The sequence below is a fragment of the Telmatherina bonti genome (assembly GCF_933228915.1).
Source record: "Telmatherina bonti genome assembly, chromosome: 24".
NCBI lineage: Eukaryota > Metazoa > Chordata > Actinopteri > Atheriniformes > Telmatherinidae > Telmatherina > Telmatherina bonti.
Genome location: NC_136633.1, coordinates 14975557 through 14994208, shown reverse-complemented (window position 1 = coordinate 14994208; position 18652 = coordinate 14975557). Strand labels below are relative to the sequence as shown.

Sequence of the window (18652 nt, the reverse complement as noted above, 5' to 3'; positions counted from 1 at the left end):
TTCTGAATCCTCATGAACTCAGCCACTTTCACTGTTCAGCACACAATAGTTAAAACCCTTCCCCATACAAGTATACTCTTGTATCTAGAATCTGATGCAAACTGCACACTTTGTGATTAAACAGACATGGGTGTAAGCATAACTCAAAGCTGAACTTGGAATACATATACAAGGGTTTAAACAACATCTGGGCTACAGCTGAGTCACTCAAAAACTCGAAATGCACCCCTGAAAGAGCCCGCCCATGAAAGGTTTGTGTCAGAAATGAAACCAAACAATTGAGATTTAAAATCAAAGACTGTGAAGAAATAAACCAAAATAGAGAGAAGAGAGAAAGAGGAAGAGGAAACTGCAAACTAAACTACTCAGTTTAACTAAATAAAAGCCTAATAGTTTTCATGATGACTGATTATTTTTGATTTTGAGATCATTTATTTTACTTAAGTTTTGGAAAGTTTTGGTTTTAATTGTTGTTTTTTGCTTGAGTTTTAAAAATTTTTTGCTTGGAGATTCTGAAACAAATCTTATTCCATACAGGATGGGTCTACCGTTCCACCACATCCTAAAACTGCTGTTTAAGTAAACAGTTGGAGATGATTTGAGCTTTGTGACATGGCGCAATATTCTGCTAGAAGTAACCATCAGAAGATGTTCATAAAAGGATGGGGATTCATTCATTCATTCATTCATTCATTTTCCGAACCGCTTATTCCAATTCAGGGTCGCGGGGAAGCTGGAGCCTATCCCAGCTGGCTTTGGGCGACAGGCAGGGTACACCCTGGACAGCTCGCCAGTCCATCGCAGGGCCACACAGAGAGACGAACAACCACTCACACTCACACTCACTCCTAGGGGCAATTTAGAGTGACCAATTCACCTATCATGCATGTGTTTTGGAAGGTGGGAGGAAGCCGGAGTACCCGGAGAGAACCCACGCACACACGGGGATGGGGATTCAATTCAATTTAATTCAACTTTATTTATATCGTGTCAGATCACGGCAATACCATCTCAAGATGCTTTACAGACAGGAAAAAAAAAAAAACATAATGAAAGCCAGTTCATAATAGCCTATATAAGGAAACCAACAGATTGAGTTGGATCCTCCAACTCCCATCCTGAGCAAGCACACTGGCAACAGTGGGAAGGAAAAAACTCCCTTTTAACAGGAAGGAAACCTCCGGCAGAACCCGGCTCAGGACAGGCAGCCATCTGCCTCTGCTGTGTGGGGGGAAGAGGACAGAAAGACAACAGACAACAGGAACTGCTACTCCCGGCCAGGGAGACCTGCTGAGACAGGAGACATACATGTTAATGATGCAACACATATAAGGGATGTGAGCAACAAGGCTAAAGCAGCCTGTGGTGTTAAAACCATGATTAATGGTTCTGCTTCTGCTAAGAGGCATACTTCAGTTGGATCCAGTGGTTATTTGAGTTCCTGTTGCCTCTGCTCATTCTACTCTGACATCAATATGCATTTCAGCAGACAACGAACACTCACTGGATACTTTCTCTTTTTTTTTTTTTTTTTTTTTTTTTTTTTTGGTGGGAGGGGGGACTATTCTCTATAAATCCTAGAAATGGTAGTGTATGAAAATCTTAGTAGATCAGTAGGTTCTAAAATATTCAGACCAGCCCATCTGGCACCAAAATCAATGATCAACCCTACTTATATCCCCTTTCTTCCTAATTCTGATGCTCAAATTAACTTAAGCATGTCATGTCTTAACCTTGTCATGCATAAGTGCATTGATTTGCTGGCATGTGATTGGTTGGCTAGCAATTAATTTTCACAAGAACTTACCAAAGCACAGTGGATGCTGATCAGATATTGTCAAATCTGATGGTTGACCCTAAATCAGCATTTGCACTGAAGTTAGTTCAATCTTAGTTTATCACAGGACTTCAGCCAAAGTAAAACATTTTAACTTTTACTTTTTTTTTTTTTTACTTTTGAAAACTGTTAATCCTAAAAAAAAGTTATTTCAACTATATGTATGACCATAAATGTTTTCTCACACATATCTACTTAATTTGGGTGACAGAACTTTCTGTCTTTTCTAAAAGTGCAGCTTTGCAAACGTACCCATATGACACCTTATCATTTCATCTCCTCTAAATTTTAAGATAGAAAAATCTTCTTTCTTTTTGCTCTGCTAATGATATCTTACATACCAGTAGTCTATACACCATTAAGGTAAATCAATACATAATACTGATACTAATTTGGGCCTAACACCAAAAAAAAATATATATATATATATCAGCGTCTTCCCTCTACCTGATATGTATTCCTCAAGGTGTTGCTACCAGTTTTGAAAATATGCCAGTGACCTAATTTCACACACAGACAACAGTCAACTTCTTCAACTCTGTTTCCTGTCAGCTTAGTATTGCACAGAGTTACAGGCATGGACAAAGGTGAGGCAGGCAACCAAGCAAAACAGTATGGTTAGTAATATCTTGTTGAACACCCACCTGTTAGCACATGTTAGTTATTGTGAGAATATGCAAGTCAGCCCGTTTTATTGTGTCAGAACTTTCCTTTTGGAAACCTTTTTTAAAATCCACCTAAGCTGCTTGGATTTTCATGCTGAGAATCATACTGGCTTCTAAACAAAACAGGAAATTTAAAACATTTATTCATTCATTATTCTAACCGCTTAATCCAACTTAATCCAATGAAGGGTCGCGGGGAAGCTGGAGCCTATCCCAGCAGTCTTTGGGCGAAAGGCAGGGTACACCCTGGACAGCTCGCCAGTCCATCACAGGAAATTTAAAACAATATAATAGAAATTTCCATAAAGATACGATAAAATACTTTTCCAGGCAGTCTTCTAACTCATAAAAGAGGAGAACATCCACTTTTCCCATTTGCTGAACATTGTTTTGGTTTGGTTTTGTTAAGGTTTAAGCAAGAAAACAATAGTTTTCCCAACAATTGAGGTATTTTTGTCTCACAGACTTGGTTTGTAGGTTTCATTTGATGTTGCTTCGATAATATTTCTTTTTTCTTTCACAGCAGTATTCATAAAGCATTAAAAAAAAAAAAAACTGATAAAACATCAGCATTCTTATGCTTTGCAAGTCTTGTTTGTTGTCTTATGTTGGCAACAAAAGCAAAACAGGATCAATATCTCAATATTTATTGTGAAGGAAGCCGCCCCAACCCTCGCCCCAGCAGTGCAGAGGGAATGTAGCTTGGTTCAATAATGTGTCTTTCAACTAGGAGCTTGAATAAAGTCCGAAGGTCTCCTTCTGAGTCTTGTCGCATTTTCAGCCTCATTTCCATTCTGTGTCCCTCAAGGCAAAAAAAAAAAAAAAAAAAGCGGTCCCGAGGTGCGCAAGCAAAATCTGTACACTTTGCTCCTCGTGACTAGCCTTCACCTGCGGCCTTCAGTTGATATGGAAATAACGGGGCGAACACAGACATAAAAAGCAGGCAGGTAATCAGAAAAGCAAAAGACTGAGGGAGATGATGGAAGCAAAATCCTGCACTCCGGAGAGTCTAATGGTCATCCTCATTTGCACTCTTCAAAGACAAGGTTACTCAAGCAATCAAGATGAGAAGTACTGAAGACACTTTGAATGTAAGCAACTCAAACAGGAATCAGAGAGTCGGGATCAAACTTCACACATGAAATTTGACAAACTTAGACTAAGTAATAACAAAACAATGCAGAGCATAAATTCACTTGTGCCTTCTGCTCTTTAAATGTGCAAAATCTTCCTTTTAGGTGTGCTATTCCTAAGGCAGAACTTTCACGAACAGGCTCATAGCGATGACATGCCTGTCAATAGTGTCTCTTGTTCTCTTTCTTGTTCTCTGTAGTAATCATCAACAGATACACCATGCCGTCAGGTATTCGCAGAAGGCAAAGAACAGATTGGTGGCACATGATGTTTCCATGGTTGCGGTGTGGGCCAACTGTGCTCCACCCTGAGATGACAAATTTGTTTGCATTTGAAGTCTTCATCAACACAAGAGAGGTTGTGATGGAATAATCACTTTAGAAAGCATGAAAATGCTCATGTTGTTTGCTAATGTCCAACTATTTCACAGAGGGAAAAAAAAAAAAAAAAGAGTACTATTCCTGCAGTCTGGACAACTGAAGCTTGTTTTAGGCATCAAAGAAAGTGTGATTGATCAGAACAGAAATGAGGAAATCCTTTTAAAGGTATCACTCATTTGTTGTGCTTTTTTATAATACATATTTTTTTATACGTAATAGATGCTTTGGAAAATTGAATATACCAGAAAAAGTGTGAACAAATTATAAATTGGGGCCAGTATTTATGAGTAACATAAAAAGAATATATTACATTTATGTGTGCATTTAATTTGTTTTATAAGTCAAGAATCATTAAACTAACATTGTAGAGATTATTATCTGAAGGAAATAAATAAAGTCTCTCTGCATTATATGGTCACCATGAAAGTGTATTTAAAACATATAAAGGGTTACAATTAAAAGAAATCTCGGACTTTAAGAGAAAATACTTTAATACATTAAAGGGGTCCTATTATGGTATTTGGAATTTTCTGAGCTTTCTACAGTGTTACAGTGTTGAATCCTCATCAGACATGTGAACGACACCGTTTTTTATCACCTAAACGCATGTTTGAGTTTGAGTTTGAGTTCCAGGACTCTCTCCATTCAGTTTCCATGGCGACGAAAAACGTGTCGTTTTAGAGAGTTTTTTTCTACTTGGAAATCCTTGTGACGTCCCGGGGGATAAGGTTCGGTGATTGGTTACCTTCTACTGGTTAACAAGGGCATGTACAAATACATCAGGCGGGTGGAAAACGTGGGATAAAGTTATTTCCAACGATGGCTGGTGAGTTTACCAAAGAGAGACATCCTGCTGCATTCGTTGCTGTGGGTTGCTGTTTTCAACTTCGTTTTCAGGGTCTGATTCAGGTTCCAACATGTAGGGCTGTATGCTATGTGTTGACATTGTATTTTGTGTTTTTTATTGAGTTCATATTAGTCTAATCCTTCTGTTTATGAGACGTTACAATGACGGCAAAAGCAGTTGCGGTGCGCACTCCCGATGTAGCGCAGTGGCGGGAGGTGGGGCTTAATGTGGAAAAGTCTCAATCCACTCGTTTTGCCCACAGGCTGATCTGACAGCCTACGGAGAGGGTCGGTCTGAAGTAAATAAAGCAATTTGTGACAATAACTCGATCAATCCCAGCCCTTCTGGTCTCAGAAATATAAATAAATTAGCCTGAAATGCACATAATAGTTTCACTTTTAGAAGACTTTAAGAGAAAATACATCATTGTTAACTAAATACATAAAAGATAAAGAGGGGTCCCTCTTTTCTTTTAGTTTTTTTTTTTTTTTTTTTGTATATGTATACATTTATGCTATCATATATAATAATACATATGCATATATGTATATCTAAACAGTAGATGTGCATAGGAGTAAATGTATCTATGGAATAGTGGTTAGCACTGTGACCTCACAGCAAGAAGGTCACTGGTTTGATTCTCAGCTGGGGTGAGTGGTCTTTCTGTGTGTCTCCCTATGTATGAAGTCTCCTCCCACCATCCAAAGACATGCATGTTAGGTTGATTGGTTACTCTAAATTGCCCATAGGAGTGAATGGTTGTTTGTCTCTATGTAGCCCTGCATGCCCTTCACCTGCCATAGACTGCTGGGACCCTTCATTGGACTAAGTGGTTAGAATAATGACTGAATGAACAACTAATGTTTCAACATTTAGTTGAGCATCAGTCTTTCCTTAATCTTGGATAGCAACAATGGTTTGCATGGTTTTCTTTGTCATCCCATTTTATTTATTCACAAAAGAACTTTGTTTTGCACATATGTTTCTGTGTTATACAGATAATTGTTGTATCTATTTTTATTCATGTAATTACCATTTTGTTTTGTTTGTTTTTTTTAAATGTCTTTTTTGTTGTCGCTGCGCTTAAATGTGCTGTAGTACCACTTCCGACCAGGAGATGTCAGTAGCGAACTAGCTAGTTGCTGTTATCACTTCATTAAGATTAAACACGAAGAAGACTAAACATCATCATCATCATTATCATCATCAACAACATAGACGTACTTGCAGAGGTACCTTTCCATGTGCATTATATTTCTTCTTGTACTTCTCTTCATTCTTATGATTATACGCCGTAACGTCTTTCATTCCAGCTTTATTCAGTATTTCTCGCTAGTAAGTGCTAGCTGTTAGCTGCTAACTTTAGCTGCTAGTCTGGTTGCTGCAGCGCAGGAAGTTTGTGGGCGTGTAGTTTTGCACCATCAGCTCACTGCATTTTGTGTCCTTATTTATTTATTTTCAGCACAGGCTATTTTAAACATTCTATGTCATTACATTTTCCCTGTGTGAATTACTTTCTGTCTGACCCAGATTTAAGGTGTTGCAGCCGTAACAAGGCTGTGAAAATGGATACAAGAGCCCTGAGGAATCCATATCCTGACTATGATGGGAGTCCTGCATCCACGCAAGCGTTGTTTGACTCTCAGGGAAAGGTAATGCACTGATGGTGCTTAGGCAGGTGTAGTGCATGCACTTGTGTCTCAGATTCACCTCATTATTTATTTTTTTTTTTTTTCCTTTTCACTGACAGATTACAGCAGAGTTTGCCCAGAGGCTGAGCAGCAAGGTCAGCGAGCTTTTAGCTGTCATGGAAAATGGACTAAAGTCTGCTGATCCAAGAGACTGCACTGCATACACAGGCTGGGCAGGTGATGACAGAATTACACGCTTGGTATAGATGATTGCAAGGAATATAGCTGTTAATGTCTAGATGTAGGGCTGCCTATAATGATGGTGATGGCTATGAAATAAGAACCCGCTGAGTTTAGTTTAATCAGAATCAGCCATGATCATGTTCAAAGTATAGGTTTGACCTTTGGTGCTGTTTATCCTTTGTTCTGAGGATTTATGTTGTTTTAAAAAATTGCTGTCTATAAACATGTGATTGGGAGGCATTTGTTTTTGTGTTGCAGTGATGCTTCTTCAGTGAGTATCGAGTAAATTGATCAGTTTTTAGCAACGTCTATGTCTGAATGAAATGCTTAGAATGCTAACGAAGTCATCAGGCCTTTAACGGACATGGAACGAAATAAAAGTGATGGATACTATGTGTAAAAAGAGCCCTGGAAGTACTCAAAATGCAGTGCTGTCACACCCCTGGTCAAAATAAATCTAACAAAGATATTTGTCTTTTGACAATGTGAACATGCAATCCCAATTTGAAACACAAAAGTTTGAATGCTTTATAAAATGTCAAATAAAACCAGAATGAAATCATTTGCAAATCCCATAAAACTGTATTTTGCACGCTGCAGAATATAAATAATAGGGGTGGGAAAATATAATTAAAAATCTGGATTTTTTTTGCTTCACAATTTTAAAATTGATTTTTTTTTTCTAATATATTATTTTTTCAAACAAATAAAAATAGTCCATTAAAAATTTTTTGTTATTTTTATTGACCTTTTTACTGTCTTCTTGGGCATTACAGCAGCAGAATGATGGTCTGGCTGCTGTGTTGGTTTTTCCTCATTGAACTCCAGAAAAATGACAAGCAAAAATATATATTTTATACATTTATTTTGTTTTTAATCTACAAAAATCAGTAATATGAAGGATTGTGAGAATCGCAATTTAAATCAAATCGGCACCCAAAAAATTGAAATAGAATCGGGACAAAAGCGTATCGTCACAGCCTTAATAAATAACATTGAAAGACCATTTGAAACCGGGACATTTTAACCTTTCAAGGAAAAGCTCAGCTCATTATAAATTTGATGGCAATTATTGCATGATTTTTTTCATGATGCACCAAATGTCTTCTATCAGTGATACATCTGGACTACAGGTAGGCCAGTTCAGCACCTGAGGCCTGTACTACAAAGCTGGATTTTCTCTTATCAAGGGAACTTCAGGTTTAACCCTGAGGTTTCCGTACTACAACGCTGGTTCACTTCTTACCGGAGTATGTCGCCATGGTAACTCATGCTAAACAGTGAAACTGCTCTGGAGCAGCTTATGTTCTGGATAAGAGATCAGTGAGTTTAAAATCCCCACCTCCTGACCAATCGGTTCTCTTGGAAAATGCCTCCACCCATTCTGACAATGTTGATGTGGGGATCTTGAGAGGGGTGTTAAGAAGAGAGAGTGTTTTAGGGATTGACTCATCCTATTGATAAAGACGTAAAGTCTTTTCAATGACAGCTTTAAGTATGATTTTCTACTTGTTCTTGACTTGTTATCAGTCTGTTTGGCTCCATTAGGGTCGTCTGAAATAATGAGGTTAATAATAATACTCCCACATGGCAAAACTCCCAAAACATGACTTTATGGAGCATCTAGCTACTTGTGTGTTCACATAAAGAGGACAGGGGCTATCCTCGAAATCACATATAAAGAAGCAACTGAGGAAGTTGTGCCTGATACGTCTGGGCTGTAACCATGTAATCAAGTACTTTTCATTAGGGGTGGGAAAATTTAATTTAAAAAAAAAATCAGATATCAGAAGTTTTTGCAATTTCAAAATCAATTTTTATGTTCTTGAAAAAAACTTTTTTTTTTTTTTCATATAAATAAAAATAATTCAATATAAAACTTTTTTCATTTTTATTGTTTTTATTGATCTTTTTACTTGGCTTCTTGGGCATTATAGCAGCAGAATGATGGTCAAGAAAAATGACGAGCAAAAGAAAGTTTATACATTTTTTTTTTGTTGTTTTTAATCTACAAAAATCAGCGTTATCAAAGAATTTTGAGAATTGTGATTTAAATCGAATCAGCACCCAAAAAATTGGAAACAAATTGAATCGGGGTGAATGTATATCGTAACAGCCCTACTTTCGATTCATATTGTCCGATAAATTAACGTTATATCATTTGCCGACTACGCAGTCAGCCATGTTCTGCCAACATGCTTTCATTAGTTTATTAGTGCTAAAAGTTAACATATTTGTAAAAACTAGAACCTGAGAAACCAAATGTTTGTTTCTTTTCATTTTCTTTATCAGAAGTTTTGTAAAAACTGTTGAGAGGACAAATCAATTCCTCGTTGCCTCATTTTCGATTATTTACTTCTATGAAAAAGAAAAATTCGACTTTGACTTGAAACGTTCCAGATCTTTGCAGCGATGTGCTTCTGTTCACTCACAGGTATCGCCTTGCTCTACCTGCACCTCCACAGTGTGTTTAAAGAAGAGTCATTCCTCCAGAAAGCACTGGAATACGTCAGCCACAGCCTGAAGTGTTTGACTCGTCGCCATGACGTCACCTTCCTTTGTGGTGATGCGGGGCCGCTGGCCATTGCTGCTGTGGTCTACTGTCGCCTTCAGAGGATGCAAGAGGCCGATGAGTGCATCAGCAGGTCAGCGCTTATTTACAGCCGAAGTTAAAACCGTCTAACAGGTTTTTTTTGGTTGTTTTTCTTCCATCTTGTCCCGTTTAATTCTGCCAAATTTCTCATATTTCTTACGTATTTGTGATGAATTGATCCTGATCTATCGAATGTACTCACATGAAGATGATGTGTCTCGTTTAATGGACCACATCCAGTTCATTTAACTCCCACTTGTTGGAATCGTGATTATGCTTTATGATACAACTATACTCAAGTCATTGTAACTTTGCCACATAAACGTTCATGTTCCTTTGACTCTCCTCCAGGCTGATGCAATATCACCAGACAGTGGTGAAGGGTTCGGGGGGACTGCCAGATGAGATGCTTTATGGGCGAGTGGGCTACCTTTACGCGCTTGTCTTCATCAACCAGCAGCTTGGGCAAGACAGGATCCCGCTGCAGTATATCCAGCAGGTAGTGCACTGCAATCCGTAGAGGGAAAAAATCTCGTGCAGGTGCACAGATTCAATCATCCTTTGAGCTTAAATGTGCTGATTCCTCCGTCAGATCAGCGAGGCCGTGCTGGCGTCGGGCGAGCACCTCAGCAGGAAGTTCCGCGTCCAAAACCAGAGCCCCTTGATGTACGAGTGGTACCAGGAGCAGTATGTCGGTGCTGCCCACGGCCTCGCTGGCATTTACTATTTCCTCATGCAGGTGTAGTGACTCTCTACTTGTATATTAGTGTTTCCTTGACTCTTACCGCAACAAGAAAGAGTTTTGTTGGTTCAACTGCAAAATTTCAACCAATTTCAACTACAGATTCTCTTTCAGATGACTTAGGGTGCTGCAGTGTTGAAGCCTGGAAGACAGGATTCATAGAGCACACCCCTTTTAGACCATAGTATAAGAGCAAAACAGATCGATGCATCATACTTGATGGAAACCCAAGGTTCATCGACCATAGAATCATAAAGTCATTCCTGTAAATGATAAGAATGCTTTTGAGCAGGGTTAAGATTGCGACATACAAGAGAGGAACAGTATCTTTGACATGAGGATGTTCACTGTTGCTATAGTTGAGCTTAAACAAACTTGGCAGTGTGTCAGTTCATGTCTTCTGCTAAAACATTCACTTCAAATTGTGATTAAACTGAAGAATAAGCAAATCCTCATGTGAGGTTGGGATACTGTTTTTGTGCCAGTTTGTTACCTTTTAATCATCTGCTAAAAACAATTTCTCTCCTCCCTGCAGCCAGGCTTCGTCTCAGCGGTGGAGCATGTTCACAGGCTGGTGAAGCCCAGCGTCGATCACGTGTGCCGTCTCAAGTTCCCCTCAGGGAACTACCCTCCATGCATTGGGGACGATCGAGACCTGCTGGTGCACTGGTGTCACGGATCTCCGGGAGTTATCTACATGCTCCTGCAGGCATATAAGGTACATAATTATGCAACAAATAAGAACTGAGTTATTAAAGGTCATTCCTTCAGCCAATGCATTGTTGATGTGGTTACAGTGCCATCTTGTGGTAGAGTTTATGAACGGCATGTTGTAATTTGTCCCCCTTTTCCAGGCTTTTGGTATCCCGCAGTACTTGGAGGGCGCTCTGCAGTGTGGTGAGGTGGTATGGCACTGGGGTTTGTTGAAAAAGGGCTACGGGCTGTGCCACGGTGCAGCAGGTAACGCCTACACCTTCCTGGCGCTCTATAGGCAAACACAGGACCCAAAGCAGCTGTACAGAGCCTGCATGGTGAGAGCACACAAAAAGAAGGTTGTTTCATTGTCAGTTATCTTGGAAACTTTTTTTTGTGGATATTTACGCCAACATTTTTGCCATTTTATTCCATTATAAAACATAATCAGACTCATTAAGTGATGTTGCTGCATTTTTACCCATAATGTGGACATCCTCTCTGAGCCACTACACATATAAAACCACAACAAACGCAATTAGTCGTTTTATAATCCCTCTTTCAGGCTCTGTGTTGTATCCATCCTTGCTTTTCTCTGGCTTTGATGTAAGATATGAAAGTCGCTTTTAATTTGTTAAAAGCATGGCTGTTCATATCACAGCTGGCTGCTCGCCAGCCCTAAAATTAAAAATTATTCGGGGAAATGACGGGCACGTGAGAGGCAGGGACTTTTATGTTTATTGACGACTTGTTGGTAGCTGTCCGTGTGAGTCGGCGTCAAAGCAGCCGAAGCAGTACAGTGACAGGATCTGTTTGGATGCGCTCCAGGTGGCACAAGTCCCACATGTAGGCTTTCGTTAATATAAATCTGCATACAGAAGAAGGGAACGGATCCTTTAGATGTGCAACCTTGGCTGCGTTTCATCCTCCAACTGCAACAGAGTGGCGTCGCAGTTCTAATTCTAGTTCTAATCAGATAGCACGACAGACGCCGGTCGGAGAAGTTGTTGACATTGCTCAGAACTCTCCTGAGACGGTCCAGCTTCACATCACTGATGCACTCTGTGTCTCTTTGTCTCTGAAGTTCGCAGACTGGTGCATGAACTATGGCAGGCATGGATGCCGGACACCAGACACACCCTTCTCTCTTTTTGAAGGTAATGCAAGATAAGAAGCTGTTATGTAACCACTCATTTGAAGTCAGAATGTGTATTGGAAGCTATTTTCAGGGTTACAGAGCTTTGCATTGGTTTTCCAATTTTCACCAGTTTGGCCCATTTAATGCTTATTCTGTCAGCCATATGTCTGCATAGTCAGCTCCACATCGTTATGTGCTGCAATCTCATGCCAGAAAACCACAATGAACTCTTGATATTTGTTTTTTTCTTTCTTTGCCTTATTCCAAAGGTCATTTTTCAACCATTACCGATGTCCCAGTATGCAGTGGATATAAAAAGTGTGCACACCTCCACAGCAGGCATCCTCAATTCTGGTCCTCTAGGGCTGGTGTCCTGCAGGCTTTCCATGTTTTTCTTGCTGCAACACACTGGATTCAAATCAATGTGTGTTTAGCAGACGTGTGTTCCAGCAGGGACACTTGGAAAAGCTACAGGGCACTAGTCCCTCGAGGACCAAGACTTGAGGATCGCTGCCCCCACAGCAATGCTGACGGAGCAACAAATGCAAAAGAAAAAGAGCAAACATACAAGCTTGTTTGTAGTGTGCAAAGCAAAGAAACATCAAGTCCCCCAAAAGCATGTGGGGCTCAACTTTTTGGCCCATCTACCCCTAAAACAACAACTTTGTATCATCAAAAAAAAGCCCAATATATTACAACTGTCAACAATGCTGGAAAAATATTCCTCATTGCAGAACTTTATTATAAAACATAACATGCCATGTGATCCACAGTTTGAATTCAGAACCGACCTGACAACTACGCCTGTTTGACAGATCGTCTGTTGGTATCTTTTATAAAAAGGGCTGGTATTTTCGGTTTTTTTTCTTCCTGCTCCTTGTTAAGCATGGTGGTGCATTAAGACGTACTTTTGATTTGTTTCGTCTAGTTTTATGTTGCTTGTGCGTGGCCATGTGAGAAAAATAAACAAAAACAAAACACGGCAGTGGTAGTGTCATGTATTGGGTTGCTTTCTTGTAGCTGGAACCAGGCTTTTAGCGAAGGGAATTTTGGCTAAAACCTTCCGGCATCTGTGAGAGCTGAAGCTAAAGAAGAATTTCACCTTTCAACATGGTAATGAGCCAAAGCATCAAGCCAAAAGAATGAAAGAAAGACTAACTGGAAGAAAATAAAAAAGTTTTAAAATGGCCCAACCATAAATCTCAAAGAATAAAATGAGCTAAAATATGTGCACAATAGATGCCTTCCCAGTCGGACTCATCTGAAGCATGTCTGCAATGAAGACTGGAGAAGTACCAGGCTTTTACCCAATCAAGAGTATTTTAGTAAAGTATTTCTTTTTTTTCTTTTTTTTTCTTTTTAACAAGGCTTTGTACACTTTTTATATCCACTATCCATGCAGAGGAGGGTATCAGAGTAGGTGTGATACTGTGGATTGTGTGAGGAAAGCATTTAAAACATTCTGCTGCCTCTAATTTTCTATGTAGGAGATTATTGTACATTCAACCTTATCCAAATTCTCTGCACAGATGCTGTCTGAAAGTTTTCATTAATTGTTTGTCGAGTCAGGATTTTAAGTGAGTAAAGTTGAAATGGTCAAAACAAGGTGTTTTACAATACACAATGTTTGACAGGTTTAGTGATTTAGCATCAACAGATAAAGCACTTGCAGCTTATTTACCTGTTTGAGTCCAGTTGAGTGTTTCCATGCAGTGGATATTCAGCGTCCAGCTAAAGCATTAGTGGTTCTCATAGGGGTGGGAAAAATTGAATTGAAAAATCGAAAATCGGGACTTTTTGTTTCACAATTTTAAAAATGGATTTTTTTTCAGTTAAATAAAATTAATCCACGATAAAAGATTTTTGTCATTTTTTATTGTTTTTTATTCATCTTTTTACTTGTCTTCTTGGACATTATAGCAGCAGAATGATGGTCTGGTTACTGTGTTTACTCCTAACAGAAATCAAGAAAAATTACTAGCAAAAAGAAGTATTGTAATTGTTTTTTGTTTGTTTTTAATCTACAAAAATCAGCAATACTGAAGAATTTTGAGAATCGCAATTGGAATTGTATCGGCACCCAAAAGATCGGAATCGGGACAAAAGCATATCGTCACAGCCCTAGGTTCTAACATGTTAACATGTATGTTAAAGCTGAGGATTTGTCAAACTAATATAGTTATACATGGATGCTAAATCAGATTCAATTTTGTGAAGTTTGGAGTTTTTGTTTTTGGAGGAATTTTTTTTTTAATGTAAATTGTTTCATTTGCAAAAATATTAAGGTGTTTGTTAGGAGTCGTGAGAGTATCTGAGACCAGATTATTCCATTCCCAACATGTTATTTACTTTACTTACTTGGACTATTCGACACCGCAACGGAAAATGAAAATAAAGTATCAAAACATCTTTAATTATGTAAAGTATGTGGTAGAATTGTATTTATAATTGTTGTGTTCCCTAAACAAAACAATAATACGGCTCAAAAATAGGAACCATAGCTTATAAGAGAGACCACCGCCAACAAGCAATATTTAACAAGAGTTTATTAAAGAAAACCACGGCAACCAAAGACGAAGGGAGCCCTAGCCGAAATAAGCAAAAGAAGGGAGCAGTTTCAAACCAGCCATGCAATGGGCCGTAGGATCTGCGCTGCTCCCCAAACAAAAGATCAAACCAAAGAACCAAAACCGAAAACTGGACCATCGGAGACTCCCAGTTAAAAAAAACTAAAAGGAACTGGTGGATGATCCTGATAATGATACCAACCTTGACTCAGAATGAGGGATAGTGTTGCAAATAAAACCATCTGCTGTAAGTTGAACCAACTAAAATGTATATAGAAAAATCGAAATCACTACAATTGTTAATAGTTGTGGCTTCCTGTTTGCAGGTATGGCTGGCACCATCTACTTCTTAGCAGACCTTCTGCAGCCGCTGAGAGCTCGGTTCCCTGCGTTTGAGGTGTAGAAGGTGCGCATGCTGCAGAACGTCTAACAAGAAGGCAGCTCACTCTGCATGCAAGGACAGACTGCATTTATCGGAAAACCTCCCGCTCTTCCTCACTGCAAACTGCCGTCTTATCAACAAAAGGATTCCTCTGATTGTTTCATCTGGTGTGCAGCTTGAAAGCTTCTGTAACTTCCTTTTTAATGTCTTGTTTTTGAGATGACTTGAATGATATCAGACTAATTTAGATGGGAGGAAAATGTAGAGACAATGCGTATTTGTACATTTATGTGTTCTCAAAGTTTAATCAGGAGGCTTTAGAAAATTAAGCTAGTTGCAGTATGAACTGTGCTATGTGATTCAGGCTTAACTCCCCCGAGCATTTGTTGAAATAAACTCTTTAAAGCCACTCCATTTTGTGTGAGCGGGTCATGGTTATGCAGAGGTAAGCAAACGCCACAAGAGGGCAGCGGAGAGCTCTCCGGTCAGCAAACCACATTTTACAAGCAGCCCTCGTGCTGATTGGATGAAATGCTCCATATTTAGCAGGGAGATGGATGTGGAACACAAACATCTCTGCAGCCTGATGCCAAATATTTTATATACAGCTGTTTAAATTCCTTTATCTGTTCCATTGTGTTCCATTTGCCTCCATAAATCCAGATTAGGCTCATGAAACACTCTGAAAACCACCCAGTGACACAATGCTATGCTCTTTTTTTTTTTTTTTTTTTTTTTTTTAAGCCCCCTGCTTGTTTATGAGCCAGAGCCAGTTGGAAATTGGAGGAGCTGAAGAGGGCTGTGGTTACTGTACAAGAGACCCTTGAGAAACAGGAGCGTCAATATTTTTTTTTTTTTTTTTCTTTTTCCCTCCACCCTCCCTCCACAGTGCTGGAGAAATCCAACACCCAGAACAGGAACAGGAATGGGAGTAAAAATAGAGCTCATCTGTGCAGGGTGAAGGGGAGGGGGGGGGGCGAGGCGACCTCCTGAACACAACTGTTGCTTCAGTTCACGCGTTCTTACAAATGTCCTCCAGTGTTCTTCCTCTGATGATGAGCAAGAAGCCGATGACAAGTTCACCTCACAGCAGCTTCTCACACCGTTGGGGAAATGTCGTGTGTATTGTTGCTACACATATAAATCCACCTTTTTCACTTCTTTTTTCTGGGCTAAAAAGCATTTATTCCTAAATCATGTTAATAATTTGATATGACTATTTTTTTTCTTTACTTATGAGACCTAATGGGGTGTATTTCTGTGAATTTTAGCAGATTATTGAAGCTGCTGGAAGTTTTGGGTCCATAAATGACTAGCAGCATCTCCAGTGACATGTATCAGATGTCATACTGCCATGTTGTTTTAATCATGCATTTAACATGTTCGAGAATTTGGATTTTATAATGTGAATATTGATTATTGAATAGTTAGAGAATCCACATAACTTTTTATACATAGCGGACACGAATCGCTGGCTAAAACTGAGTGACAGTGATATTCAGGCGATGCGATTCTCTTGTGTAAAACGGCTGCTATAAAGACAGATCATACCTGCATCCACAGATAGTAGTAAGAACTTTTAAAAAAAGGAAATTGTTATTGTCATAATTATTAATATTATTATTATAACTATGTCTTGTGACCACATAAGAGAGCAGAATCATCCACCTCGTTGTCATGGTGTTACTGCATCCGTACATGTGTTTGCGTGCTTCCAGTCATGCACCATCAGCACTGAACTAAATAAGCTGTTTTTAAAGTATCATATACTCACTTTCAGACACTTTAATTCTCTGGTAAGTACTTGTTTACTTCAGTGAGACAAACCTCATTCTGCACCTTATCTGGATGCTAAACTGATCTGCCTGCAGATCAGACCAGACACAAACAAAAGACTTTGTTTTAACATCTGCTTTGTTAAAGGCTCTCTTCCAAATTTTTTTCCTCTCTTCAAAGCAGAAATATGTAAACTGATATAAAACATTGCATTTTTTTAAAAACTTTATTTAAAAGGCTGCTAACATATTCTACATTTACAGTGTGCAGCTGTAGTTATCATATCATCACATCAAACACGTATGTGGGAGCTGCAGGGCTAAATTAAGCTTTAAAGTCACAGCTTGCATTTCATACAGATTAACTAACAGTTATTGCATAAGTAGAGAAATGTTTTAAACAAACGTACCCTCATGAACAAGCCGATCAACTCCTGCTTCATAAAGAAATAGATGTTTAACAGATCCACTGCGTTAGTGTTCTGTATATTTTTCTTTGTGTATGCATGGACTCCTGCTAATGTCTTAAAAACAAACTAGTTCCAAGTGAGAAATTAAATCAGAAAATTGAATTAAAATGGAAATGTAAAGACAAATCAGTAAATGATCTGTATATTGCACAACTGCCCTTCCTGTTTGGGTCACACAGACTGATGCTGAATGCAGAGGGTTTTGGAGTGTGTCATCATGTCAAACACGTCATTTTCCTGAATTTGCAAGCGTAAAAGAAATTAAGATTTGAGAAATAAATTGCTCATTTCTCACATCTGATGTATTGAGAAACAAATTTAGTTTAGTTAGTTTTAGTTGGGGGGAAATGTTAAAAGTAGAGTTTATAAAGGAGTAAATAAATACCGTAAACCTCGCCGGCTCAGAGCAAAACGACAAAAGACAAATGTGGGAAAGTAAAAGCAAAATAGGAAAATAAAAAAAAGAAAAATTATAGAAGAAAAAAAATCATTTTAAAACATTTATTTGAATGCTTTAAAGTAAACTAGATGCACTCGCAGAACACAGACTGATGCCATTGTACTTGTTTTATTTTCTTTATTTTTTATTTCATTATTATTTTCATTCTGGGAATTATTTTTTTGAGTTGGAAGCACTAATGGCAAAATTATCTCCATTTCCCCATAGTTACGGATTCTTCCCCAAAATATGATCACTTTAAAAAGTATTTAAAATCCCCCCATACCTTTTTCAACAATGTTGCTAACCGACAGACAGACAGAAAGACAGACAAACCAATCCCTCCAAATACTTGAGCTCCACCTCGGAGGTAAAATATAAAAATTTGCTCCCATAAAATAAAGATAATAACATTTAACAGTTAAAATACATCAAGGTTTGTTCACAGTTCGATGAAGAGGACTTTAGATACATGTGGTCACTAAACCAGAATATTTACTGGTTTATGATTCAGAAACTTCTTTTGAATTTTGTATTTATTCACCTCATTAGACACCAGCATGTTATGTAATGATGCTTAAACATTTAACAGATGTACATGTGTATTAAAAAGTTTTGATAAAGCTGAATTACGTTCAGCTATAACTGTTGTTTGTCCCCAAACCACCCATTCATTAGCCTGTTAACACAAATAGCTAACCAACTAGACATGCTTAAGATTATTTATGTTACAAACCGAGCATCAAAATGAAGAACAAATTATACTGAGGTGACTTGGTAATTGGTTTTCTATCTCAGAAACTGCTGATTTACTGGCATTTTCAGACAAAACCATCCTTCGTGTTCACAGAGAGTGGTTTGAAAGAGAAAATATCTGGTGAGCGGCAATTTTCTGGGAAAATATCCAGTTTAAATCTAAACAAATAGTACAATAAATAAACACACATTTTGGCGACGTCACAAAAAGATAGATAACATTGCCTGGTCTAATGAATCTTGATTTCAGCTCCACATTCAGACGGCAGGGTCAGACATTGGTGGTGCACCCTGCCTTGGATCAGTGGTTTAGGCTGCAAGTTATGTGATGGTTTGGAGGATATTTTCTTGTCCCACTTT

The 18652-nt window shown here is 38.6% G+C and overlaps 1 protein-coding gene across 1 annotated transcript; it reads left to right on the top strand.

Annotated features, from left to right (window-relative positions):
• The first annotated feature begins 6035 nt into the window (after nt 1–6035).
• On the top strand, nt 6036–15258 carry lancl1 (LanC antibiotic synthetase component C-like 1 (bacterial)). Its single transcript, XM_079264173.1, has 10 exons — nt 6036–6095; nt 6394–6515; nt 6614–6731; nt 9172–9382; nt 9682–9829; nt 9923–10069; nt 10608–10790; nt 10927–11103; nt 11850–11922; nt 14797–15258. The coding sequence occupies exons 2-10, from the start codon at nt 6429–6431 to the stop codon at nt 14871–14873; spliced, it is 1221 nt and encodes a 406-aa protein (XP_079120299.1). The 5' UTR covers nt 6036–6095; nt 6394–6428; the 3' UTR covers nt 14874–15258.
• Nucleotides 15259–18652: the final 3394 nt, after the last annotated feature.

Coding starts and splice junctions, on each gene's coding strand:
- lancl1 (XM_079264173.1), top strand. CDS start 6,429: ATGGATACAAGAGCCCTGAGGAATCCATATCCTGACTATGATGGGAGT. Junction 10,070..10,607: donor TTTACTATTTCCTCATGCAG/GTGTAGTGACTC, acceptor TCCTCCCTGCAG/CCAGGCTTCGTCTCAGCGGT. Junction 11,104..11,849: donor AGCTGTACAGAGCCTGCATG/GTGAGAGCACAC, acceptor TTGTCTCTGAAG/TTCGCAGACTGGTGCATGAA.